At 58.5% G+C, this 21,561-nt stretch overlaps 2 protein-coding genes across 21 annotated transcripts in view; one reads left to right on the top strand and one right to left on the bottom strand.

The window, feature by feature from the left end:
- On the top strand, nt 330–8,931 carry DMAP1 (DNA methyltransferase 1 associated protein 1). Of its 2 annotated transcripts, NM_001243640.1 has the most exon segments (10): nt 330–742; nt 1,307–1,398; nt 1,657–1,852; nt 6,908–7,066; nt 7,169–7,336; nt 7,466–7,651; nt 7,775–7,846; nt 8,104–8,176; nt 8,308–8,603; nt 8,808–8,918. In NM_001243640.1, coding segments are annotated over 10 exon segments (1,407 nt in total). In that variant the 5' UTR covers nt 330–637; the 3' UTR covers nt 8,868–8,918.
- ERI3 (ERI1 exoribonuclease family member 3) overlaps nt 9,353–21,561 on the bottom strand; it is a 125,391-nt gene continuing 113,182 nt past the window's right edge. For 15 of the 19 annotated variants that reach the window (XM_021096801.1, XM_021096804.1, XM_021096789.1 and 12 more), the window contains one exon: nt 9,353–9,878. In XM_021096801.1, the coding sequence (XP_020952460.1) occupies nt 9,796–9,878 (83 nt within the window). In that variant the 3' untranslated portion in view covers nt 9,353–9,795. The remainder of the gene's footprint in view (nt 9,879–21,561) is intronic. The other 4 variants (XM_021096792.1, XM_021096799.1, XM_021096793.1 and 1 more) reach the window with 2 other exon arrangements.

Raw genomic sequence — 21,561 nt, 5'->3', positions numbered from 1 at the left:
TGAAAAAAAGCATGTGCTAATGTTTTGCATGGATTACCAGCACTTTATTTATGCAGGTCCCATGACAATTTCCATTTTAAAGTGAAGAAATAAGTTCAGAGAAATTAAGCGACTTCCGAGGTCACAAAGCTGTGAACTGTCTTGTCATTGCCCGAAAAACGTCGGAGCAACGCAGGCAGAAAATGCCAGACAGCAGGCAGCGCAGGAGACCGGCGGGCTCCTGGAAGCCTGGGGCGGCCGCAGTCTGCGCAGTCAGTAGTTTTCACGCTGGGTTGCCAGTCGGCTCTGTTTCCGCTAAGCACCGGCCGGAAGTGTTCCTGTCGGTCGCATTTCTAAAGCGCGCTACCGGAAGTTTCTTTCCGCGGCTTTGCGGGAGTAGGGGAGCTGCCGGGCCGCCGCTGGGCACTCTAGTTGCAGAGGCGCTAGGGCTTAGGTGGCAGCTGGAACCGCAGCGGGACCCAGGCGGCGGGACACTGGCCGGGCGCCCACCCGATCTAGGCCGCTCTTGCCCTCGCGGGCCCCCTCTTCGCCCCGCCCCCACGAGGCCCTGAAGTGGCTCCGCCCCCCGATCTGAGCCGGGTCCCTCCTCTGGCGCTGACCCTTGGCTTCGGAACCGCGCCCCCATCTCTCAGGCGCGATGGCTACGGGCGCAGATGTGAGGGACATTCTAGAACTCGGGGGTCCAGAGGGGGATGCAGCCTCCGGGACCATCAGCAAGAAGGACATTATCAATCCGGACAAGGTAGCAGGGGCGCCTGAGAACGCTGAGCAGCGGGAGTGAAGTGGTGGGGAGGAGTGACAGCCGAAGAGAGCTGGGGGAGATGGTGAGGTGCCACACTTCTAGCGAGATGGGCGGTAAAAGACGTGACATAACGGGATAGAGAATGTGTGTCTCACTGACATGGGATGGAGGAGGTGGGGCCCCCGTGGGAAATGGTGGGGACCAAGAGGGTGTGACACTTGCAAGAGATGAGAGGACTTAGAGAGTGTGGCACTCGTTATATTGGGGGTGCGGGGGGGGGCATTAAGTCGGCGTGACATGCTGAGAGATGCTGGAAAAGTATCTTTTGCTCTCGCTGGTCGCGACTAGCCAGGTGAGGTGGGTTGAGGAGGGAATGACCTGCTCAGACCCAGGCGCCCCTTGAGTGGATTTCTGTGCTTTCCTTGTGTGTCATTTTGTTTCCTTGTGTGTATGTGTGTCATTGTACCTGTAGGTGCTGGTTTGTTCAGGGTTTGAGCTGGGCTAAAGAATTTTCAGGGAAGGGAGACTAGGCTGTGGTTCCTCTCCTGTGGTTTCCCTCCCCAGAAAAAGTCCAAGAAATCCTCGGAGACACTGACCTTCAAGAGGCCAGAGGGCATGCACCGGGAAGTCTATGCACTGCTGTACTCTGACAAGAAGCAAGTATCAGAATCCCAGATCCTGCAGGCTCTGGTCTCTGGCCAACCTGCGTGTCCCCGACTCCTCATTTTCCCAGGCAGTTTTCTCCCCACTCCCCTGCTCAGCCAGGGCCCCCATTGCTTATTAAATGCAGTAGCTGGGATCTCTCACTCCAGGACCTGCCCTCCTTGCTCTAGGGTAGCTCAGCAGCCTGGGTGCAAGGGCTCTGTGCATACCTTGTGACTCTAATCTCTCACCACCTTAAACCGTGCTGCCAGGGATGCTCCCCCACTGCTCCCCAGTGACACTGGTCAAGGCTACCGCACGGTGAAGGCCAAGTTGGGCTCCAAGAAGGTGCGGCCCTGGAAGTGGATGCCATTCACCAACCCTGCCCGCAAGGACGGAGCCATGTTCTTCCACTGGCGACGAGCAGCTGAGGAGGGCAAGGACTACCCCTTCGCCAGGTTCAACAAGGTGAGCTCCCACCGTCTGGACATAGGCCAGCGTTGCCCACCTACTCTGAGCCCCTGGCGCGGGCTCTCCAGCCTCCTCGTTGGCTCTGGAGGCACCCTCAGGCCGGCCTCTGTCTCCGCCATGGTTTCCCACTGAGTCCGTGGGGCACATACCTGCAGGACAGGACTCTGGGTCTTCTCTGCTCGTGGAACCTGTCTTCTGGACCTGGTCTGGTTTTTGGTGTGCTGTCTCGGCCCTTCAGTTGTCCCTGTTCTTCAGAGCTTTCCTCTTCTCATTCTCCTTTCCTCCTAGAGCGTCTCATTTACCCTGCGACCTCAGTCCCCTCCGTGTGCCCTTAACCCAGCTTAGCATCTCCAGTCCAGAGCAGTGGTTCCCCTGCAGCCAATCCTTTGCTTCCATCTCTCCCCGAAGGCCCCACAGGTACTTCAGAACCAGTAGATACCCTTGAGGAGAACGCCTAATCCTCCCTCTGTTCCCTGCCTCTAAATCTATTCCCCACATCGGTGAACCGCACCGCCGTTCCGCCAGTTGCCCAAACCAGAAACTTGGGGATCATCCTTGACTTGGCGTCGCCCTCAGCGCTCAGATTATTTCAGTCAACAGCGGGACAGAGAAGGGGGGAGATAGATAACACACATGCAGGCAAACAAACGGGGTTCTTCCAGGTAAGAGCCATCCGTAAAGTGAGACCAGGCTATGCAGTGAGACAGAGGGTGAGCTTATAAGTGCGGGGGGGCCTCCTGTGGATGGGGGGGCAGAGAGGGCCTCTCTGAGAAGCTGGTGTGTGAGCTAGAAGTCGGTGACACAGCTAGTCCTTGAGCCCTGCTGACGCTGTTTCTGCGTCACATCTGCCTGTGCTCTTCATCCTCCGTGCCAGCACCCACTCCACGCGGAATTAGCTCTGCTCTGGATTCCCGAGGCTCAGAGGGAGCGAGCAGGGCCTCCCCCAGCCTCACGCAGCTGGTGAGCAGCAGAGCTGGGCCGGGCCAGGATTTCCTAGCCTGTCGTTGGAGCTACTACACGATACCACCTGGCAGGCCCTGCAGCTTGGGTTAGCCTAGTCTCTGAGCCTGAGAGTACGAGGGCTTGAACCCAGGGCTCCCAGGTCTGACTTCTTTCCCCTTAGCCCAGTACATCCATCTGCACCCGGACCCCTCCCCTGGACGGCTCGCTGGCTTCTCAGGCCCCGTGCGTCAAGGTGTGACCCCTCATTCTTCCCCAGGCCCCAAACTGTCCCGGGGCCCTTCAGGTCCCCTGCAGGGCGAGGCTGGAGACCTGAGACTGAGAAGGGAGAACCGAGAGGAGGGAAGGCATTTGAGGCCGGGGAGGGACAGTTTGAGGTGGAGACAAAAGCGTGTTCGTTTTGTGTTTAGTAAATACTGCTCCACGCCAAGTCACGCCCAGGCATCGAGGAGACAAAAATGAATCAGACGCAATATTTGTCCTCCAGAAACTCTCCGTGTTGTTGGGGAGCTGGGAGGAGGCGAGGCAGTTATGGTTTGGTGGGATACATGCCATATTGGGAAGGACCAGAGGTCATGGAACCTTCCAGGAGAAGTTAGAACTTGAGTCCCCCCCCCCCGCTTTTTTTTTAAAGTGTAGTTGATTTCCAGTGTTTCGTTAGTGTCTGGTGAACTGCAGTGATTCAATTATATATTTTCTTTTCCTTGATAGATTATTATAAGATAGTGAATATATGTTCCGTTGATCTGTCAGTGGACGTTTAGGTTGCTTCCGCATGCTGGCTGTTGTAAATGGTGCTGCTGTGGACATTGGGATGTATGTATCTTTTGGGATTAGATTTCCTGCGGATATATGTCCAGGCGTGGGACTGCTGGGTCATTTCGTATTGAGTTGAGTTTTGAAGGATGTCCTCACGTGATAGCAGGAAGGGCGTGCAGAGACTTGTTCGGGGAGAGGGGACAGAGCGAGCAGAGGCATAAATGAAAAACCAGCCACATGTATGGGCTGCTGCAGGCATTTCCCTGTTGATGCAGATTAAGCCCAAGGTAGGACTTGGCGGGAGATGAGGCCTGAAAGGTCAGCAGCCAGGCCGATGTCGCTGGGCGGCCCCTGGCAGGTCTTGAGCGCCGTCAGGATCAGAGCTGAGCCTCGGGAAGATGGTGGTGACTGCGGGCGGAGAATGAGGTCTGGGGTGAGGGACTGACCGTCTCCATCCGAACACTGCTCGGTCCTGCTTTCAGTCCGTGGCTCTCCCGCCGCTCTTGCTCAAGCCAGACACACTGGAGTTGCCCATGACGGCGTCTCCCCCCACCTCACTGCCAGGCACCAGGTCCTCTGAGGTTTCATCTGAAGCCTCTCAGGTCCGTGCCCTTCCTCTGCCTTCCGCTGGGGCTGCTTAGCTCCCTTCACCTCCCACCTGGACTCTTCCTATGTTTTAATTTTTTATGCCACACCGGCAGCATATGGAAGTTTCCCAGCCAGGGATCGAATCCAAGCCCCAGTGGCAACAAGGCCGGATCCTTAACCCACTGCACGGGCCCAGGGATTGGACTTGCGCATCCACAGCAAGCCAAGCCACTGCAGTCAGGTTCTCAACCCACTGTGCCTCAGAGGGAACTCCCCACCTGGATTATTTCTTCAGTCTGCCAGCTGCTCTCCCAGCTGGTTTTACCCGTCTTCCTTAGTGTCGGGGTGGTCTCCCAACAATGATTTGCAGAGGATGAGTCCTCTCTTTCGGCACTAACCTGATTGTGGCCTCCCTTTGCCCTCGGGATGAACTCCGGGCTCCTTGCTGGGCACACAAGGCCTGCAGCACCGCGCTGCTGTGGGCTCGCCAGGCTCTCCCCAGGCCTCTCCTGGTCTTGCCCTCGTCTTATTTCCCGGACATGTCCCTGCTGCCACCTGCACACTTCAGGCTATTTCTCTCTCATCGCTCTGTGTATGTGCCCCTTCTGCCCAGGGGTTTTTCCACCACCTCCCTCACCAGTCTTCTTCTAGTTCGGACTGAACCAGGCCTCACCTACTTCTTCGCTGACAAGCCTTATCCTCAGGCTGGGTCAGATGCCACTCCTTACACCCTGGCACACCTTCGGCTTCAAGGTCACTGCACTGTACTAAGTGGGTTTTTCGGCTGGACTGTGAGCTCTGCGGAGGCAAGGCCCCTGTTCATCTTATTCAGCATCGTGTCCCCGGCACGGGGCGAGTGGGCCCTTGATGGATATTTGGTGAATGAGTGACCACCTCCCTCGCTTGACCATGAACTTCCTGGGAACAGGACTGGCCATACAGTTCCTCAGTGTATTTTTAATTAAAGGGAATTGAAATGCGTTAACCAACTGGAAAGAGATCGGAAGGGTGAGAAGATATCTAGATGGAAAGTCGGGGAAATGGGAAGGCAGTTCAGGCAAAGGCTGAAAGGGAGGCCCTGGTCCATTCTGGCAACTGGTAGTCGTTTGGCTGGAACTCAGGGCCCATGAAGCACAGTGGCTGCGGGCAGAGGCTGGGTCATTCAGCCGTGTTTACTGACGGATGCAGTAAACATTCTCCGGTAGCTCTCGTGCGCAGGTGCTGCGCTGCGCCCTGTGGGCAGTGAGCCAGGCAGTCCTTCCTCTTGAGGCGTCTGCGAATTGTCCCGAAGGCGCTTTTGTCGTCAAGTCGCAGGGAGCCTTTGGGGGTTCACACGGGATGGCTGGGTGACGTGATCGGCTGTGTGTTCTAGAACACTGCCTCTCAAGTCATCTGATGAAGGACATACTTTTAAAAATGTCCCTTTCATCAGGGACTAATAAAGATAGGAAAGTTATTTAGAAAAGACAAACAGAGGCCCGCCTTTCTTCATGTTAGATCTGGCGGCGTATGGTTGCTGCGAAATTGTTAAGATAAAAGTTCTAAATCTTACTCTCGGTCTCTCTACTTCCCGAAGACCGTGGATAAGTTGCACCAGCCCTGCTGCAAAGGCTGTCCTTTAAGCAGCCGTGTTCAGAGAAACCCCATCTTGGCTGCAGATGGAGAATTGCTTGGAGGGGACTCAGTGCAAGCGAGAGGCCAGCGGGGCGGCTGGCGGCTGTCCCTCGCGGCGGTGGCGGTCTGGACGGGCCGGGGCGGTACAGGTGCAGAATCGGGCGGTAGAAGCCACAGATTCGGGACGGGGAGGAGTCAAGGGTAACGGTAGGAATTAAAGAGGCCTCCTCGGTTTCTGGCCTGGGCGACAGTGCCAGTGGCTGAGATGCGGGCAGGAGGAGATAGACGCCTGAGGGAGGGTGCTGGACTCCGTACCCAGCATGTTCAGATGCGGCTTCTTTTTTTTAATTGAGGTATAATTAGTATATGTCATACATATACTAGCTTCAGGTTACCATGTCATGGTTCAGTATTTGTGTACAGCACGAAATGATGACCCCAGTAAGTCTAGTTAACATCTGTCCCCTGAACACGTCAAGTGTGAGGTGTGTGCGGGACCTCTGGTAGAGGTCCAAGAGGCAGCGGAAATAGAGGGTTTGAGAGCAGGTTCAGGGCCGATGTGGTCTTCGATTTAGAAACTTCCCTGCTCCAGCCTAGTCTTATCTCCTTCCTGTGGTCTCTGACAGGCCCAGCTGGGGTGCCTGTGTTGGGAGTTGAATTCAGGTGCCTTTTCTATAGAGAGGTGACCTCGGTCCACTCTCGGGGAGCTGCAAGTCTCACTGTCACCACTGGGTGGCAGGAGTGCTTCAGACAAGTGTTCCATGACTAGGGCTCCTGGGCCTTTTTCCACGGGCCCTGCTCCAGTTAACCTCTGGACGCCACAGAAGCGCTTACACATGGCCCCTCACCTTAACCGTGGGCTCAGAAGCCCGTGTCCTGGTACAGGGGCTCGGGGGCGGAGGGCCTGGTGACGTTGGTCCTGGGTGGACCCAGAGGCGGGCAGGTGTCCTGGAGTTCTTTTCTCCTTCTGGAAACATCACCTCCAGGTGCCCTGGACTGGGTCCCAGGCAGCGGATATGCTTTCGCCCTGCCCAGGATGGGCGGTAAACAGGAGGGGCTGTGGTCACGGGGGCTGGAGCCTGCTGGACGTGCCGTGACGCGGGCACGTCCCCTGTGCCTCCCTGCCTGCAGACGGTGCAGGTGCCCGTGTACTCAGAGCAGGAGTACCAGCTCTACCTTCACGACGACGCCTGGACGAAGGCGGAAACCGACCACCTCTTCGACCTCAGCCGCCGCTTCGACCTACGCTTTGTCGTCATCCATGACCGGTACGACCACCAGCAGTTCAAGGTGTGTGCCCAGCCCCCGGGCCCGGCGGGCCCACCGCCTTCATGCTGTCCTTTCCACACGCCTCTGAGCGTTCATCCCCCCAGCCCACGTCTTTACCCTCAGAAACGCTCTGTGGAGGACCTGAAGGAGCGGTACTACCACATCTGTGCCAAGCTCGCCAACGTGAGGGCCGTGCCAGGCACAGACCTCAAGATACCAGTGTTTGATGCTGGGCACGAGCGACGGCGGAAGGAACAGCTGGAGCGTCTCTATAATCGGACCCCGGAGCAGGTGAGCCCCCGCTCTCCTCCACGCCCTCAGCCCCGTCCCCCGGGTCCCCTTCCCCTCCGTGCCCGTGCCGCCCCCCCGCTCCCTGCCCTCCATGGCCCCCCGTCTCCCTGTCCACCCTCGCCGGCCCAGGTGGCGGAGGAGGAGTACCTGCTGCAGGAGCTGCGCAAGATTGAGGCCCGGAAGAAGGAGCGGGAGAAGCGCAGCCAGGACCTGCAGAAGCTGATTACGGCAGCGGACACCACTGCCGAGCAGCGGCGGACGGAACGCAAGGCCCCCAAGAAGAAGCTCCCCCAGAAGAAGGAGGCCGAGAAGCCGGTGTGGACACTAAGTCAGCCCCGCTCAGGGCGGAGGGCTGGAGAGCACGCGGGGCCGGCAGGGGGCTGGGACCCACGCGGCTCTGCTGTGACAGCCTGGTCTCCGTAACACCTTCTCCCCCAGGCCGTTCCCGAGACCGCAGGCATCAAGTTTCCAGACTTCAAGTCTGCAGGTGTCACCCTGCGGAGCCAGCGGGTACGTGAGTGGCCGCCTTCCCTGGTGTGGGCCCTGGGCTCTGCAGGCCGTGGGGCTGGCGCACAGGGACCCCAGGGGGATGCCAGGCGGAGCTCAGAGCCTTCACGCTGTCCTGCTCACTGGCTCTTGGCATCTGTGACCCAGAGCTGCCTCCGGGGGTCGGCTGCTCAGCCCTCCCCCCGCTGAAGGGGCCCTTCAGTCCCCTTTGTTCTGAACCGCCTGAGGGGGAGAGGGCTGAGCTGCTTGGGCCATTGCAGATGAAGCTGCCAAGCTCTGTGGGACAGAAGAAGATCAAGGCCCTGGAACAGATGCTGCTGGAGCTGGGCGTGGGTGAGTGCGGGGCTGGGCCCCACGGGAGGTGTCCACCCTAGCCTGGGGCTGAGGGCGGGGTGGCGGGCAGTTCCCGCCGTCCGTGTCGCCAGACCCCAGCTCTGCCTGTGCCGTCCTCCGCCCACCTGCAGAGCTGAGCCCGACGCCCACGGAGGAGCTGGTGCACATGTTCAACGAGCTGCGGAGCGACCTGGTGCTGCTCTACGAGCTCAAGCAGGCCTGCGCCAACTGCGAGTACGAGCTCCAGATGCTGCGGCACCGGCACGAGGCGCTGGCCCGGGCTGGCGTGCTCGGGGGCCCTGCCACGCCGGCCTCGGGCCCGACCCCCACCCCGGCCGAGCCAGTGGTGCCTGAAGCCGGTCTCGGCCCCGACCCCAGCAAGGACAGCATCATCGATGTGGTGGGCGCGCCCCTCACGCCCAACTCGGTAAGCGGCTGGACAGAGCGGCAGAGCACGAGCCGGCCGCTGGGGAGCCCGCCCCCGCCCCTGAAACAGGAACCCGCACTCGGGAGGGGGGGCGTGCAAAGACGGGAGGGGGCGGCCATCACCTAACGCACTGATGGTGCAGCACACGCAGCCGGCCTGAGCCTGGCCTTGGAGGCCACTGAGCCCAGCCCTCTGTCTCCGCAGAGGAAGCGACGGGAGTCGGCCTCCAGCTCCTCTTCGGTGAAGAAAGCCAAGAAGCCGTGAGAGGCCACACCGGGTGGGGTGCTGCTGTGTAAATAGAGCTGCTGAGCCGGACTGGGCTGCTTGCCTTTCCTTCCCTCCCCTCCCGATGCCCCTGGCTGGGAGGGTGGGCAGGAGGGGGTCTCCATTCTCAGGCCATGGGGGCGGCACGGGGGCTTGACCGCATTGAGGCCCTTGGCAGCCCTTTAACCACTGTCCGCTTTTGTCCAAACCCCCGTGTCTGGGTACACCTGTGGTTCTGCCCGCGAGATGGTCATACACAGCGGTGACCTCAGATGCTGCTTCCAACAGCCTCGTGCTCAGACAGTGCCCGGGGCCCTGGGTGTGATCAGGGAGGGTCCCAAACGTGTTTCCGTGCCCACCCGCTCGGGCCCTGAGCACAGAGCAGCCTGGCACTCTCACCCCGGCACAGCCAGACAGCATCGGGCACAGCACCGCCTGGTCCGCGCGCACATACCCACGGGCACACACCCACACACACCCAGGGCCTCGTTTCCCCGACTTTATTCAGTGGCACGTTCACAGCGGGGATGGGGGGAGACACAAGGTAGGGCCTGATCTGTCCTGGAGCCCTGGGGGCACCACACACCATGCACTACAGGTGGGAGGGGGCACAGGGGGGCTCGGCGGCCCCAGCAGAAGCCTGTGTACCAGGGAGGAGGCAGTGAGGAAGAGGCCCCCCAGCCCAGGCCCACAATGGGAGGTGCTAATTCTGGGCTGAGGTTGAGGGGTGGGGGTGGGGGGCACAAAGTGTCTGCTCCAGAGGGGCCGCGTGGCCAGGCCGGACCCCGGGCGCAAGCCCGCAGGGCAGGCTGGGGGACGCTCTGGACGTAGAGCTGTGCCACTCCCTTTGCCCCTCTGGTGAGGGAGAGGAGGGTTTTGGGCTGGGCCAAGCAGCTACCCTGTCCTGCCCCATCCCGTCCTCGGCCAGTCAGAAGGGCTTCGACGTCTGCTTGAAGATGAAGCCTCGGTACGCGAGCGTCTTCATGATGTTGGCGATGTTCTTGCAGTCATCTGCAAGAGGAGAGGGCGACACTTAGCCGGGCCCCACACCCTCGGGCCCACGGGTGCTCCCCCGTGGGTGGGGGAGGAGGCGGGTCGGGGTCGGGGCCACAGGCTGCAACCCAGGGGCTCCGGGCCCCGGGGGGCAGCCTCTCCAGCCTCGGGTCGGGCTGGGCCGGCAGGAAGCCTGGGCTCAGTGCTCCGCGGTCCCATAACTCACGCTGGAAATTGGCCGGCGTGTCCCGCCCCGGCCCCGGCGGTGATGTATGGGCGCCGTCGCAGTAAGAAAAAGGCAGAGTAAATGTGTAATTTCTCCCTTGACGGCCCCCAGCCGCTGGGCGATCCTTCTTGTTGCCGCCGCGTGGGGACGGCCCGTCCGCCACACTCCGTCTTCCCGCCACCCGCCTTGATGTCTCCATTTCATTACTGTGCGGCCATTCATCACGCCCACGGCCAGGGTGACTTTGCCTGCACGTGCGTGTGTGTGTGGGAGACGTGGCCCAGGTCGTCACCACTGGTGCCAAGGCACAGGTCTCGGCACGTCCAGGCCGGGGCCCCAGCCCCTGTGCAGCCCTGGTCAGTGGACGGGGGCCAGGTCTGTGGTCCTCTCTCATGAGACCCCGGCCAGCAGCCGTCCTTCTCCCAGACCCGCCGGTGCAGCGCAGCTGCAGCCCGGCCTCTCCCACCTGGACAGGCCCCGCGTGGGTGCTGGTCAGGCTTCTGCCCGTCTCTGCCTGCCAGCCCCTGTCACAGCGGTTTCTCCCCTACTGATTCCCACACGCGACTCACTGGAACAGGCTACCCCGGGGGCCTCGGCGTCTTGGTCCTGGGCCGGGACGCCCTTCCCCCGCCTCTCCCTCGCCCCTCTCCCGCTGCCCACAGATGCTCCCGGGCCGTAACCTCAGCCGCCTCCGCCTTCATGGGATCGGTGCTGCTGGGATTGCAGAGGTGTCGCACGTCAATGTCGTCATTGGGTGGGGGGGGGTAGTGAGGTCAAGGTGGGGTCAGGAGGCCCCTGCACCTGTCAAGCACCAACCCCTTCCGCTGAGCTCCCAGCCTGCCCTTGCCAGGACCTTAGACTAAGAAAGGGGACCCACCAGAGCCAGGAAAAGACTGGGAGTGGGAGGCGTCTGGTCAGGCCAGGGCCTGTACCACCAGCCAGGTGCCAGTTCTGCAGACCTGCGCAGGGCAAACCAGGGGCCCGTCCCTCAGAGCTCAGTGTGTGTGTGGCCATGCTGGACGTGGGCAGGGACGGGACCCAGGACCCAGGGACGCCCTGTTCCTCCAGGCACTGGGGAAGCCACGAGGGCTGGTCCGAGGCAGAAGAGTGGGAAGACAGATTGGTGGGTCGTGGCGGCCATGGCAACTCCAGACGTGACCCATCCCCGTGGTTTATGGGCCGGACACGCGCCCCGCTCAGCTGAGGCCCTGTCATTTGTCTCCCTTAGTGCGAATGCCTGTGCTGTGGAGGGAGGGGCTGTGACAGGAGGAACTAGGCAGTTGACAGGGAGGGGAAGGGGGCGGGAATGGTTTGCAGGAGGGGTGGGCGAGGCGGTGGGCCAGGAAGGGCCCCCGCGTGGGGAAGGTTTACGACAGGGTCCAGAGGCTGCGATGGCACCGCTGAGAGGGCTACGATAGGGTGATTTTCTTCCCAAATAAGTCTGGCCTTGCCAGGGCACCTCCCATCCCTCCCGTCTCTGGCACTCGGGGGACCACGGCCGCTGTGCATATTAAGAATAAGTCCCTCGTTATCTGCAATTACCCGGCGGCCACACACCTCATTTCTTCCAGCAGAAAAGAAAATTAGTTTTCTATTGACTTCATCTGGCTCCTCCCTCATCGCTGGACAAATCGCTCAATCTGCCTCCCTGGCCCAAGTGACTGTGCCCTGCCCCTCCCCCCAGGCCACCAGCCAGCCAGCGCGAAGGCTCTGAGCTCCCCCCTGTGCCTGGTCGGAAACTGGGAGAAGGTCCACGTGCCCCAGTCTCGCCCGGAGCTCCCCCAACACACACACCTGATGCTTCACCCACATCCTGAGCTCCGAGACCGCAGGTCCAAATGCCTCTGGGACACCGCTTCCTGGATTTCCACATGAACCCAAAACGTCCCGGAACGAGCTCCTTTGCTCCCCTAAGCTTCTCCGCTCCCCTGTGCTCTCCATCCCGGTGAATGACACCCCAAAAATGTCCCCAAAGAAACCTGATTCAAGCTTGACATCCACACTCTCCCCCACTCCCATCAAGCATGGACCGCAGGTCTTCTTCCGCCTCATCGTCTACTTCCCTTCGTTCTGGCAGCCACCTCCCAGCCCAGAGCCCGTCACCTCCTTCTCTGGTAACAGAAGCTGGTCCTCCTTCTTCTCCCTTTAATTCACTCTCTTAGAGCCAAAGGGATCTTTCGTACACAGATCTGATCACATTCGTTCCTCTGTAAACCCTTCCGCGGCTCCCCTGCCCTCAGTTTCAAGTCTACACGCTCTTTAGTAGGACTTCAGGGTAAAGGCCCTGCAAAAACAGACCCCGCCATCTCGCCTCTGGCCCCCGCCACTCTACCTCCCACCCTCGGCTTTCAACCTCAAGGCACCCCTCGCTGCCTTCTGCAAATGACAGTGTAGGTTTTGGAGTCAGAAAGCTCAACTTCGCCCACTAGCTGTGTGCCCTGCAGCAAGTGCTGTGCTTCTCTGAGCTTCGGCTTCACTGGGGGTGACAATGGACGCTACCTTGGTGTCACTGGGAGGGCTGAACGGGGGATACACTCACATGTCTGCACAGGTTCTGTTTGGAATGCCTCTCCTCTTCCTGAAGGAAGGCGAGGATGCTAGTTTTCTCGTGACCCAGTGGCGAGAAAGTGCATGCGTGCAATCACGGCACTGATGACGTAGGGGCCAGCACACTTGAGGAAACCACCTGTCGCTCGTGTCACAAACTGACCACTGACCCTGCCTACGGGGATTCTGCAGTCTAACTTGTTGGAACTGGTCCACTACAATGAAGAGAAACCCAGACTGGGGAAGTCGCTTGTTCCAGCTCACCCAGCAAGTCAGGAGGACGGCAGCTCTGGGCTTCCCGCCTTGGAAGCCAACCCGAGTCAGTGCAAGCTGCTCATCAGTACAGACGAATTTGGGCTCTTAGGGGACTAGAAGTTCAGAGGGAGCACAAAGTCCTCTGCCTGAAGCCTGGGTCAGCAGCCCCGCCGTGTGGCCCCTCACGGCAACGATGCCAGTCTGAGGCTGTTCTGGGGGAGAGGGCAGGGAGCACAGCCTTGTGCCCACAACACAGCCTTCCCCACGTCCGAGTTCTAGGAGACGCATCTGTTTTAAGTCCCCTCAGGATCATCCACTCGTGACGAGATGAGCCTCCTCTTTTTAGAGCGAGAGCGTATTTGGCACATTGGCATCCACTCCTGACGTTGTTACACCGCCAAGCCTGTGACGGGATGGGGGCAGCCGTGTAAACCCCCCAGAGAGCTGAGTGGGGCCAGCACCTAACAAAGGAGGAGCTTGGTGGCTGGGCCCAAGGGTAGTCAAAGAGCTGCTTGGTAAAGCAGCTGCTAGTGGGAGAGGGGCTCAGGTCGCTTAGGACACCCGGTGAGAACTCACAGAGGACAGCCACCCGAGGCTGACAGGCTCCACTTGGCTGCTGGGCTCTGGAGCTGAACAGTGGAGGACGGGAGGCAGAGCCGGGGCCAGGGCTGGCCCAGAACTAGGCAGCAGAGATGGAGAGTGGCGATACACTGATGATGTGGAGAAGGGGATGAGGCAAGGGACTTCTAGGAAATGGAATGAGCAGGACTTAATGAGGGGACTGCAGGACGGAGGAGGGATGAGTTTAGGATCCAGTGGCACTCACTGGGGCAGGCAAAGCAGCGAAGGTGCAGGTTAGGGCCAGTGGTGAACTTAGCTTCAGATGGGCTGTCTGGGGATTCCCACGGGACATCTAAACTTTTCAGGTGTTTCCTTCCTAGTTTCTGGGCTTAAACAGGCCTTCCCTGTCTCAGTATTATGAGAAAACCATCATGTATTTTCTCCTAATACTTCATTTTCATATTTAACTTTTTTTTTCCCCCCTCAGGGCCACACTCATGGCATAAGGAAGTTCCCAGGCTAGGGGTCAATCTGGAGCTGCGGCTGCCGGCCACAGCCACAGCCACGCGAGATCTGAGCCATATCTGCGACCTACACCACAGTTCACAGCAATGCCGGATCCTTAACCCACTGAGTGGAGCCAGGGATCGAACCCGCATCCTCATGGATACTAGCTGGGTTCGTTACTGCTGAGCCGCAGTGGGAACTCCCATATTTAGCATTTTAATCTGTCTGGAATTTATTTTTGTGATTTGTAGGTGGGGAGAAGTAGATCTGACCGTTCTCCCCGTAGTGGGTGGCCAGCTGCCCTATCCCACTGACTGAGCTGTCCATGCCTGCCCTACACTTCGGAAATGGTGCCTCTGCCACACACACAATTCCCACATGCGGATCTGCTGGAGCCAGGAAAGAGACCGAACATGGATGGTCAAAGAGGCAGACCAGACTCAGGGGACATCGGAGCAGCACGGTGACAAGCCGCTGACCCTCTAAGGCTATGAGGCAGGGTGGCCTAAAGGAAGACTCCAACGCAACCTGCCTAAAACGTCAGCATGGCTAATTAGAATCTCCGGGAGCTGGTGAGGAACCATGGAACGGGGACCGGAAAGGGGCAGAGGGAACATCGCGAGAGCCAGGAGCCACGACAGGGAGAGAGCGAGCAGAACCTGGGAGTGTCGACTTTCTCGAGCCTCCTCTCCTCTCCACCTCTGTCTGTCTGTCTGTCGGGACACCTTGGCAGCAGCGTGCCTGAGTACCGAGGGCCACGGGGACTGCCAGACCAAATACGGTCCCAGCCCCACTTGGGACGTACTTACACTAAAAGATTATTTGCTGTTCATCTGAAATTCGGATTTAACTGATGCTAAATCTGCAACTCTGTGCTGGGGGCCAGCATCTCAAGCGACAACTGGGTGCGATTCAGGGCACAACAAACGGGAACCCAGGAGATAGGGAGCCACGGCAGAGAGCTTAGGACTGAACCAGCAGAGGGCCCTGTATAGCCTCAGATTCTGGGTTCGAATCCAAACTCCATCGCTTAGTAACCGTGTGAACCAAGCAAACCGCTGTCCTTTATTTAACCTCTCCGTGTTTTGGATTCTTCTTCTCTAAAATGGGAATAATAATGATAATTAGAGCAACTACTTCCCTCAAAGGGGTGTTAAAAAGATGAAATGAGTTTTTATTTGTTAAGTGCTTAAAACAGTGGCTGGGTTAGTTATTATTAGCATGGCGTTGGTGGTGTGAGTCCGGTGATATATAATAATATACTTATTCCCACAGAAATAGCCTGACCACCCCCGATCCCCTGTTCCTCGTCTCAGGCACGGCCCCCACCATCGCCTGGGCCCCGGGGCCCACCTGACCCCCCGGCCAGACACAGATACTCTTCTCCCCACCGACTGGGCTCCCACAGCTCCCTCCCCCGCCCCAGACAGGGCCCTCACAGCCTCAACTCCGAAGTGACCCCTTCTTCCAGCCCCTCCCCGCGGCCCTCCTCAACCCCACCGAGGTGCCTGGAGGTGCCACAGGGCTGATGGTGAAGGATGGCGCTGGTTCCACAATAAGGAGAAAAGGCAATTTCATCTTGATTAGCAGGCGATTTCTCTCTCCGTAATAAGCGCGCTCCAAATAATTAGCGTGTTTTACGTAATAATGAAATTACAGAAATGCAGTCCACTTATTCAAACAACTCACCATTACCATATTTTTAAATATTAGACTTAATTAGAGTTTATCACTTCAGAGAAGTATGCGGACGGAAGATGTTTTTAAAAAAATCCTCATAAAGTGTTTATTAAGCGCTGGTAAAGCTGGGATAATGATGTGTTTGGAAATTAAGGCAATCAAACACTTACCGCCGCTCCTGGAGGCCGGGCATGGAAATGAGGCCATTACACGCCCATTACCCGCCAGCTCGCAGCCACTTGGGGGGCGGGGAGAGGATGCGCCTGGCCGAGAGGGCACAGTGCCCGGAAACGCCCGTGCCAACGGCCCACAACAGCGTGGCCAGTAAGCAGCGCTTCACTTCCAGGACGTGCGGCCACCAGGAGCCCAACTCAGACTTGGCCAGGCAAGTGACTGGAGGGGTCCCGACTGCCAGAGACGGCACCGAGACTCCCCCAGCTCCCGCCTCCCAGGCTGGGCGGCCACGTCAGCTCTGTGCACACCCCAGTGCAGGTGCGGACAGGAGCCGGGCTGGGCGGCCAGGGAGCTCAGTGACAAGCGGCGGCGGCTGAGCAGGAGGCAGGCCCGGATGTCCACTCTCGACTCTGGGCCGCACGGGAGGGGGGAGCTAGCGCAGTGGAGAAGGGCCTAGGAGGCGGCTGGGGGACGGAGCTGGGGGGCCAGGCTCGGGAACACACCTGGGGACAGACCCAGATTGGGGAGCGCGGGTGAGAAGGGTGGCGGGGGAGGGGCTGGGGCTCCAGGCCCCATTTATCCTGGTGAATAACTAATTCCAGAATTTACAGTGCTGGGTTTTGTTCTGCGGCCATTTATATCTGCGAGGGGCGGAAAGGAAGAGGCAGCGCGGACGCCACATCTTTCTGTGTTATTGCTTGTCTGCCATTTGCAAATCATTATTAATTGTGGGCCCTGGTGGCGGCCGGGCGGGGGCCGGGCCGGGCACATCCACATAGCTCTTCATCAAGGACCCCAGCCGCTGCCCCAGAGAGCCAATTACCCCGCCCTGATTGGGATCAGATAAAGAGGGAATTTTTACAAATTAGGGAATAAATAGAATTTCCACACAGGGCGCGGGCAGGACCTGAGAGGCTGTAATGAAAAACCATCCGTCACCATCAGCGCGGGCTGGGCACGAAGCCCCGGCACTCCCTCCCCTTGCGGGCCCGCCCTCACGCTCGGGGCCCGGGCGCACAGGTCTAAGGGCACCCCAACCCCTCCAAGACCCAGAAGCAGGGAGAAGAGTGCCAGGGGGAGCGTGTACTCCCTCCGGGCCCCAGCTCGAACGCCGTCCAGAGGGCTGCCTCTCCCCGCCTGTCCGCCTCCCCCGGGGCGCCTCGACAGGGAGGAGACTGAGGCAGCCCAGAGAAAGGCCAGAGCTGGGGACCACGGCGCAAAGACCACGTCCACGCCCCTCCAGCCATGGCAGCCCTGGGGCAGAGCCCCGGGCGAGGACCACTCACTCGGGCTCCCATTAGCGCTCCTCCCCTTGGATCATTAAATATGTATATCTTATTACACGCCTTGTTAGAGTATCGAGCTCTATTGACTGATGATAAATCCTGAGCCTCGTCCTGGCCATAAATTTATCTGGAGATGATGAAGACTCAATAATCTAGTCAGGCAGATAATATCATCGGGCCTTAAAAAAGATCATTACATTATATGTCAGAATTAAAAGTGAAATACGCCGTAGAACAGGGCGGCTGCTCTGGCCGTTACAGCGGGGGCCCGCCACCCCCCCACGCACCCCCAGCCAGGTAGAAGGGCCGAGGAGCCCTGCCCTCCTCTTGGCCCCGGGACACCACAGCTGGAAGTGCCAGATAACCTAAGGCCAAGGGAAGAGGACCTGACCTGGGAGCGGGGAGGGAAGGGGAGGCTACTGAGGGCAGCCACCTCTGCCCCAACCAAGCTCCCGCCGTACCCCATGCCCAGGGGGCTCCGGAGGGACTGTCTTCGTGGGGTCCTTGAGTGGTTCCAGTGGGAAGGTGACAAGGCTTCACTCCATCCCAGAATGGCCTGACCCATCGGGGCAGGTTCTTTCCAGATGGACACTGAGATACAGAGGTTGGGCTACTTGTCTGTGCACCCCAGGCACCCGTGACCTGGGCTCACACCCCTGCGCCGGCAGCCTACCCGAGGCCTTGCTTGTGAACACGTGCTGTCACTCCAGACCACGGCCACCTCCTTCCCCAGAGCCCTGCCTGGCACAGCCTCCACAGCCTGTCTTCTGAGAACCCGGCCACCAGGCCCTAACGACCGTCTCCATTGCATCTCGTCTTCCACCTGGTTAGCATCTTCCACTGCGCTTCCTCTGAAATATTAAATCCAAATATCCCCAGTTCCTGACAATAACAGGCCTCTTCTCTCATCTCACCAGACCCCCGAAACCATGTGTACCCCTAGTCTCTCCGTGTCTTCGCCTTTCCCCGGCCCACTCTGACTGCTCACCCAACGGCCACTCCCTCTCTGCCGACCTGGCAGAGCCCGCTGCTTCCCCCCGCCCGACCACGGGGCACCTCTGTGGTCTGGGCTGTCTGGGGACATCCTACCCCCTTGCCAGCCATGGGTTTAGGAGCAGCCAAGCACTCTGGCTCCTGGGATATGAGGGTAAAGTTTGCCGAAAGACCTTCAAGGAAAATTTCTTCAGTCTTAAGAGAAGCATGAGGGGGAAAGAGTCTTTCATATTCTGCTGGATGTTTTCACGTCTGCCCATAATGGCTGGGACCGCCGAAGCCATCTTCCGACCTCGAGGGGAGTTAGGCTGTGAAGAACATGCTGAAGATCAAAGAGAAGAAAAACGGAGAAGGATCTGGATCCTTGATGACATTACTGAGATGCTGAACCAACCAGCCCTGGGATCGCTGTGCCTCTTCTGCGAGCTAAGAAATCCTCCTCTTATTTGAGATTCACATCGGTTTTTTTCTTATCGCCGAGAACGCACTGACTGACCCAGAATGTAAAGGCAGGAAAGAGAACATGACAAAACAAGCGGAGGGAGGGCACAGGGCAACAAGGACACTCTCTCAGGCTGGGAAGCTGGGAACCCTTGCCAGGCTCTCTTAGAAACATTTGCTCACCTTGTTTCCTGCTGTATCTCAGGACCTGGGGCCCCCTTACGAAAAAGGCTAAGAGTCAAGTTTCCACAGGAACCCAGGTGAAAACAAAGGGAGGAAGATACAACCTTTACTAAAAAAGGATTTTGATGTCTGTGACGTGCAAAGTAAGGTGACTTTTTAAAAGTCCCACAGCAACACAAAGTCATGAGACTCAAGGCTTCTCCTCTCTCCCTTGCTCTTCTTAGTATGTTGCTTCCAATTTCCAGGTTATCTCATGGTCTAACATGGCTGCTGGAGCGCCAATCATCACATCCACATTTTAGGAAAGAGGAAGAAGGAAAAAGCAAGACTAACGTGCATTCTGGCTGAGTCACGGCCCTTTTCCCTTGTTCCTGGAGGTTTCGCACACTTTTCTTTTCATCTCATTAGCCAGAACTCAGGGAAATAACCATATTTAGCTGTATAAGAAACTAAAAAAAGCAGTCTTTCAACCCTTTTAACTGGATACACCCTGGTACCCTACTCATCCAGGGGCCCCCGTTCAGTGGAGAAGGTCAGTGGCTACTGGGTACACAGCAAACAGCTTCTGTCCTAGCAACATAACCAGCACACCCCACTCTGGAGCTTGGCATCCATGGCTCACCATCTCAGGCCTTTCTTGCCAAGAGCTTCCACGCCCTCGCTCCCTTTTCCTCTCATCACCCCTGCCGGGAAATACCCAAACTCTCCTTCTCTGTGTCTGCATCTGGGCTGAGTGTGACCAGAGAGGAAACAGCGCCACCTTACAGATGCATGTGGCTCATCAGATCAGTCATCAACCTCAGCTGGGCGTCACAACCACCCAGCCAGTCTCCCGTGTTCCCGATCAGTGTGCGCATATGCTCTCCTGCCCTTTCTGACTAGCGATCGTTTAACACTTCCTCCACTTTCCACAAATCTCAACCTGACCCCCCATTTCCGCCCAGGACCCCCTCACCCACACAACCCTGTCTCCGACTTCACTGGGCCAGTCCTGGCCTGATACAAGAGAGGACCCACCCTAAGGTCACTTCTGAAGCCCACCCCCTCCCCCTCCCCCGGCTTCTTTTCAGGGGCTTCATGTTATGAGTAACCCCCTTTCTCTGAGATACAGCTCCAACTGCTGCCTCTGTGCTGCTGCCTTCACGAGAGCATGTCAGTATATCAAATCTCTCCCATCTTTAAACACAAGCTCCCTTTAACGCCTCTTCCCAAGCTCTGCTCCCTCTCACGGTCAGCATCTCAGGTCTCACTTCCCGCCCTGCGACCTGATTCCCCATCAGCGCCTTGCAGGCTGTTTTCTCTAGCGATCTGCACGGCCTCGTGGGGCTGCAGCCCAGCGGAAGCCTTTCAGGTTTAGATCGACCCAGTGGACCGACTCCCGCCTTGAACCTCCTTCCTCCGTTTCAGCGACACCACCTCTTCCCCACCGATCTCCTCCAGCTCCTCTGTACGTACCTGCTTTCTCTCCCCACGACCCCTAAGAGGTGGGTGTTGCTCAGAGCATCATTAGCCCTCTTCCCTTTCTCTCTCTGCACTCTGCCCCGGCAAATGTATCCACCCCTTAGCTCTATTTTACCATGTATTTTCCAGTAGTTCCTAAACCTGTCTTCGAAGGCACCATCCTGATCCAGCGTTCCACCCGCTCTCATCCAGGAGGCATTCGTGCCCCTGCCAATCGCCCCCATGGTGTCCTTCTAAACCACAAATCTGGTCTTTGCACTCCCTGTTTAAAACCCTTCAATGATCCGGGAACAGAAAAAAGACACTAGCGAAAACACAGGTGAAACTGAACTCAGGCCCTGAGTTAACAGTAAGTACCTGCAGCAACGGTGCTGACAGCTGTGCTGTGGCCGGTAAGATGCTACCACGAGGAAAAGCTGGGTAAGAGACACGCAGAACCTCTTCTGCAAATGTGAAATTACTTCCAAGGAAAAAGTTTAAGAGCTAATAATAACTAAAACAATAGATGACCCCCCCCACCACCTCCAGAAGTGCCTCACTGTCTCAGGAGAGCATCCAAACTCCCACCTTAGGGTCCAGGGATGTGCCCAGGTGGCCCTCCCCGGCCTCGTCCGCCCCAAGCTCCAGCTGGACCGCAGGGTTCAGGCTCCTCCTCCTGCCTGGGAAGCTCCTCCCCCACGTCTCAGCTGGAGCACCCGCCCTGCGACAGTTGCCTGAGGCCCCTACCTGCACCCCTCACTGGCATTAGGAATCCTGCTACGGGTTCCCACAGCGCCCAGTGTTCCATCTGGCGGCTGCCTCTGTCATCCGCCAGCTCGACCACAGACCCCTCACGTTAGCTCCCAAAGGCCCTCAGGAAATATGCGTTAAGTGGCAGAAAGGAAAGGACTGGAGGAGAAGGAGGCGGGGGGACGGGAGGGGGAGAGATCACAGGTTGAGCCCACTCCAGCCCTGACATCTGCCAGCCAAACCCAGACGGACGCAGGCCCTGGAAAGCAGGCACGGTCCTTCCCCAGATCCCAGTGTGCCGGGGGCTTCGGCCCCTTCCCCGCCTCCACTCCTTCCTGGTACCTCGACTCCTCCAAGACCTGCTGCACTGCGAGACCAGCTGGGGCCTGTCCCGGACCAGGGCATCTGGGGGTGAAAGTAGCGGTGTGGGGGCGCTGCAGCCCCGGCCAACGATGTGCCCTGGAGAGGGGCCTGGCTGTGCCTGGGGACTCGGGGAGGGGGCCTACCCTCCCCCAGCCCAGTCCCACCTGGTAAATATTTCATCCCCAAGCTGCTCAGCTAGTCCCTGTTAATTTCAACGCCGCCGCCTCGCCGGGCTCGGCTCCCAATGCATTATTTATCCCTTTGTTTGTTTGTCGCTAACAGGTGGGCCCCAGCG

The sequence above is a fragment of the Sus scrofa genome, chromosome 6 (genome assembly GCF_000003025.6).
Source record: "Sus scrofa isolate TJ Tabasco breed Duroc chromosome 6, Sscrofa11.1, whole genome shotgun sequence".
Classification (NCBI taxonomy): Eukaryota; Metazoa; Chordata; class Mammalia; order Artiodactyla; family Suidae; genus Sus; species Sus scrofa.
Note: the sequence above shows the minus strand (reverse complement) of the source record. Positions and strands in the feature narration are given on the sequence as shown.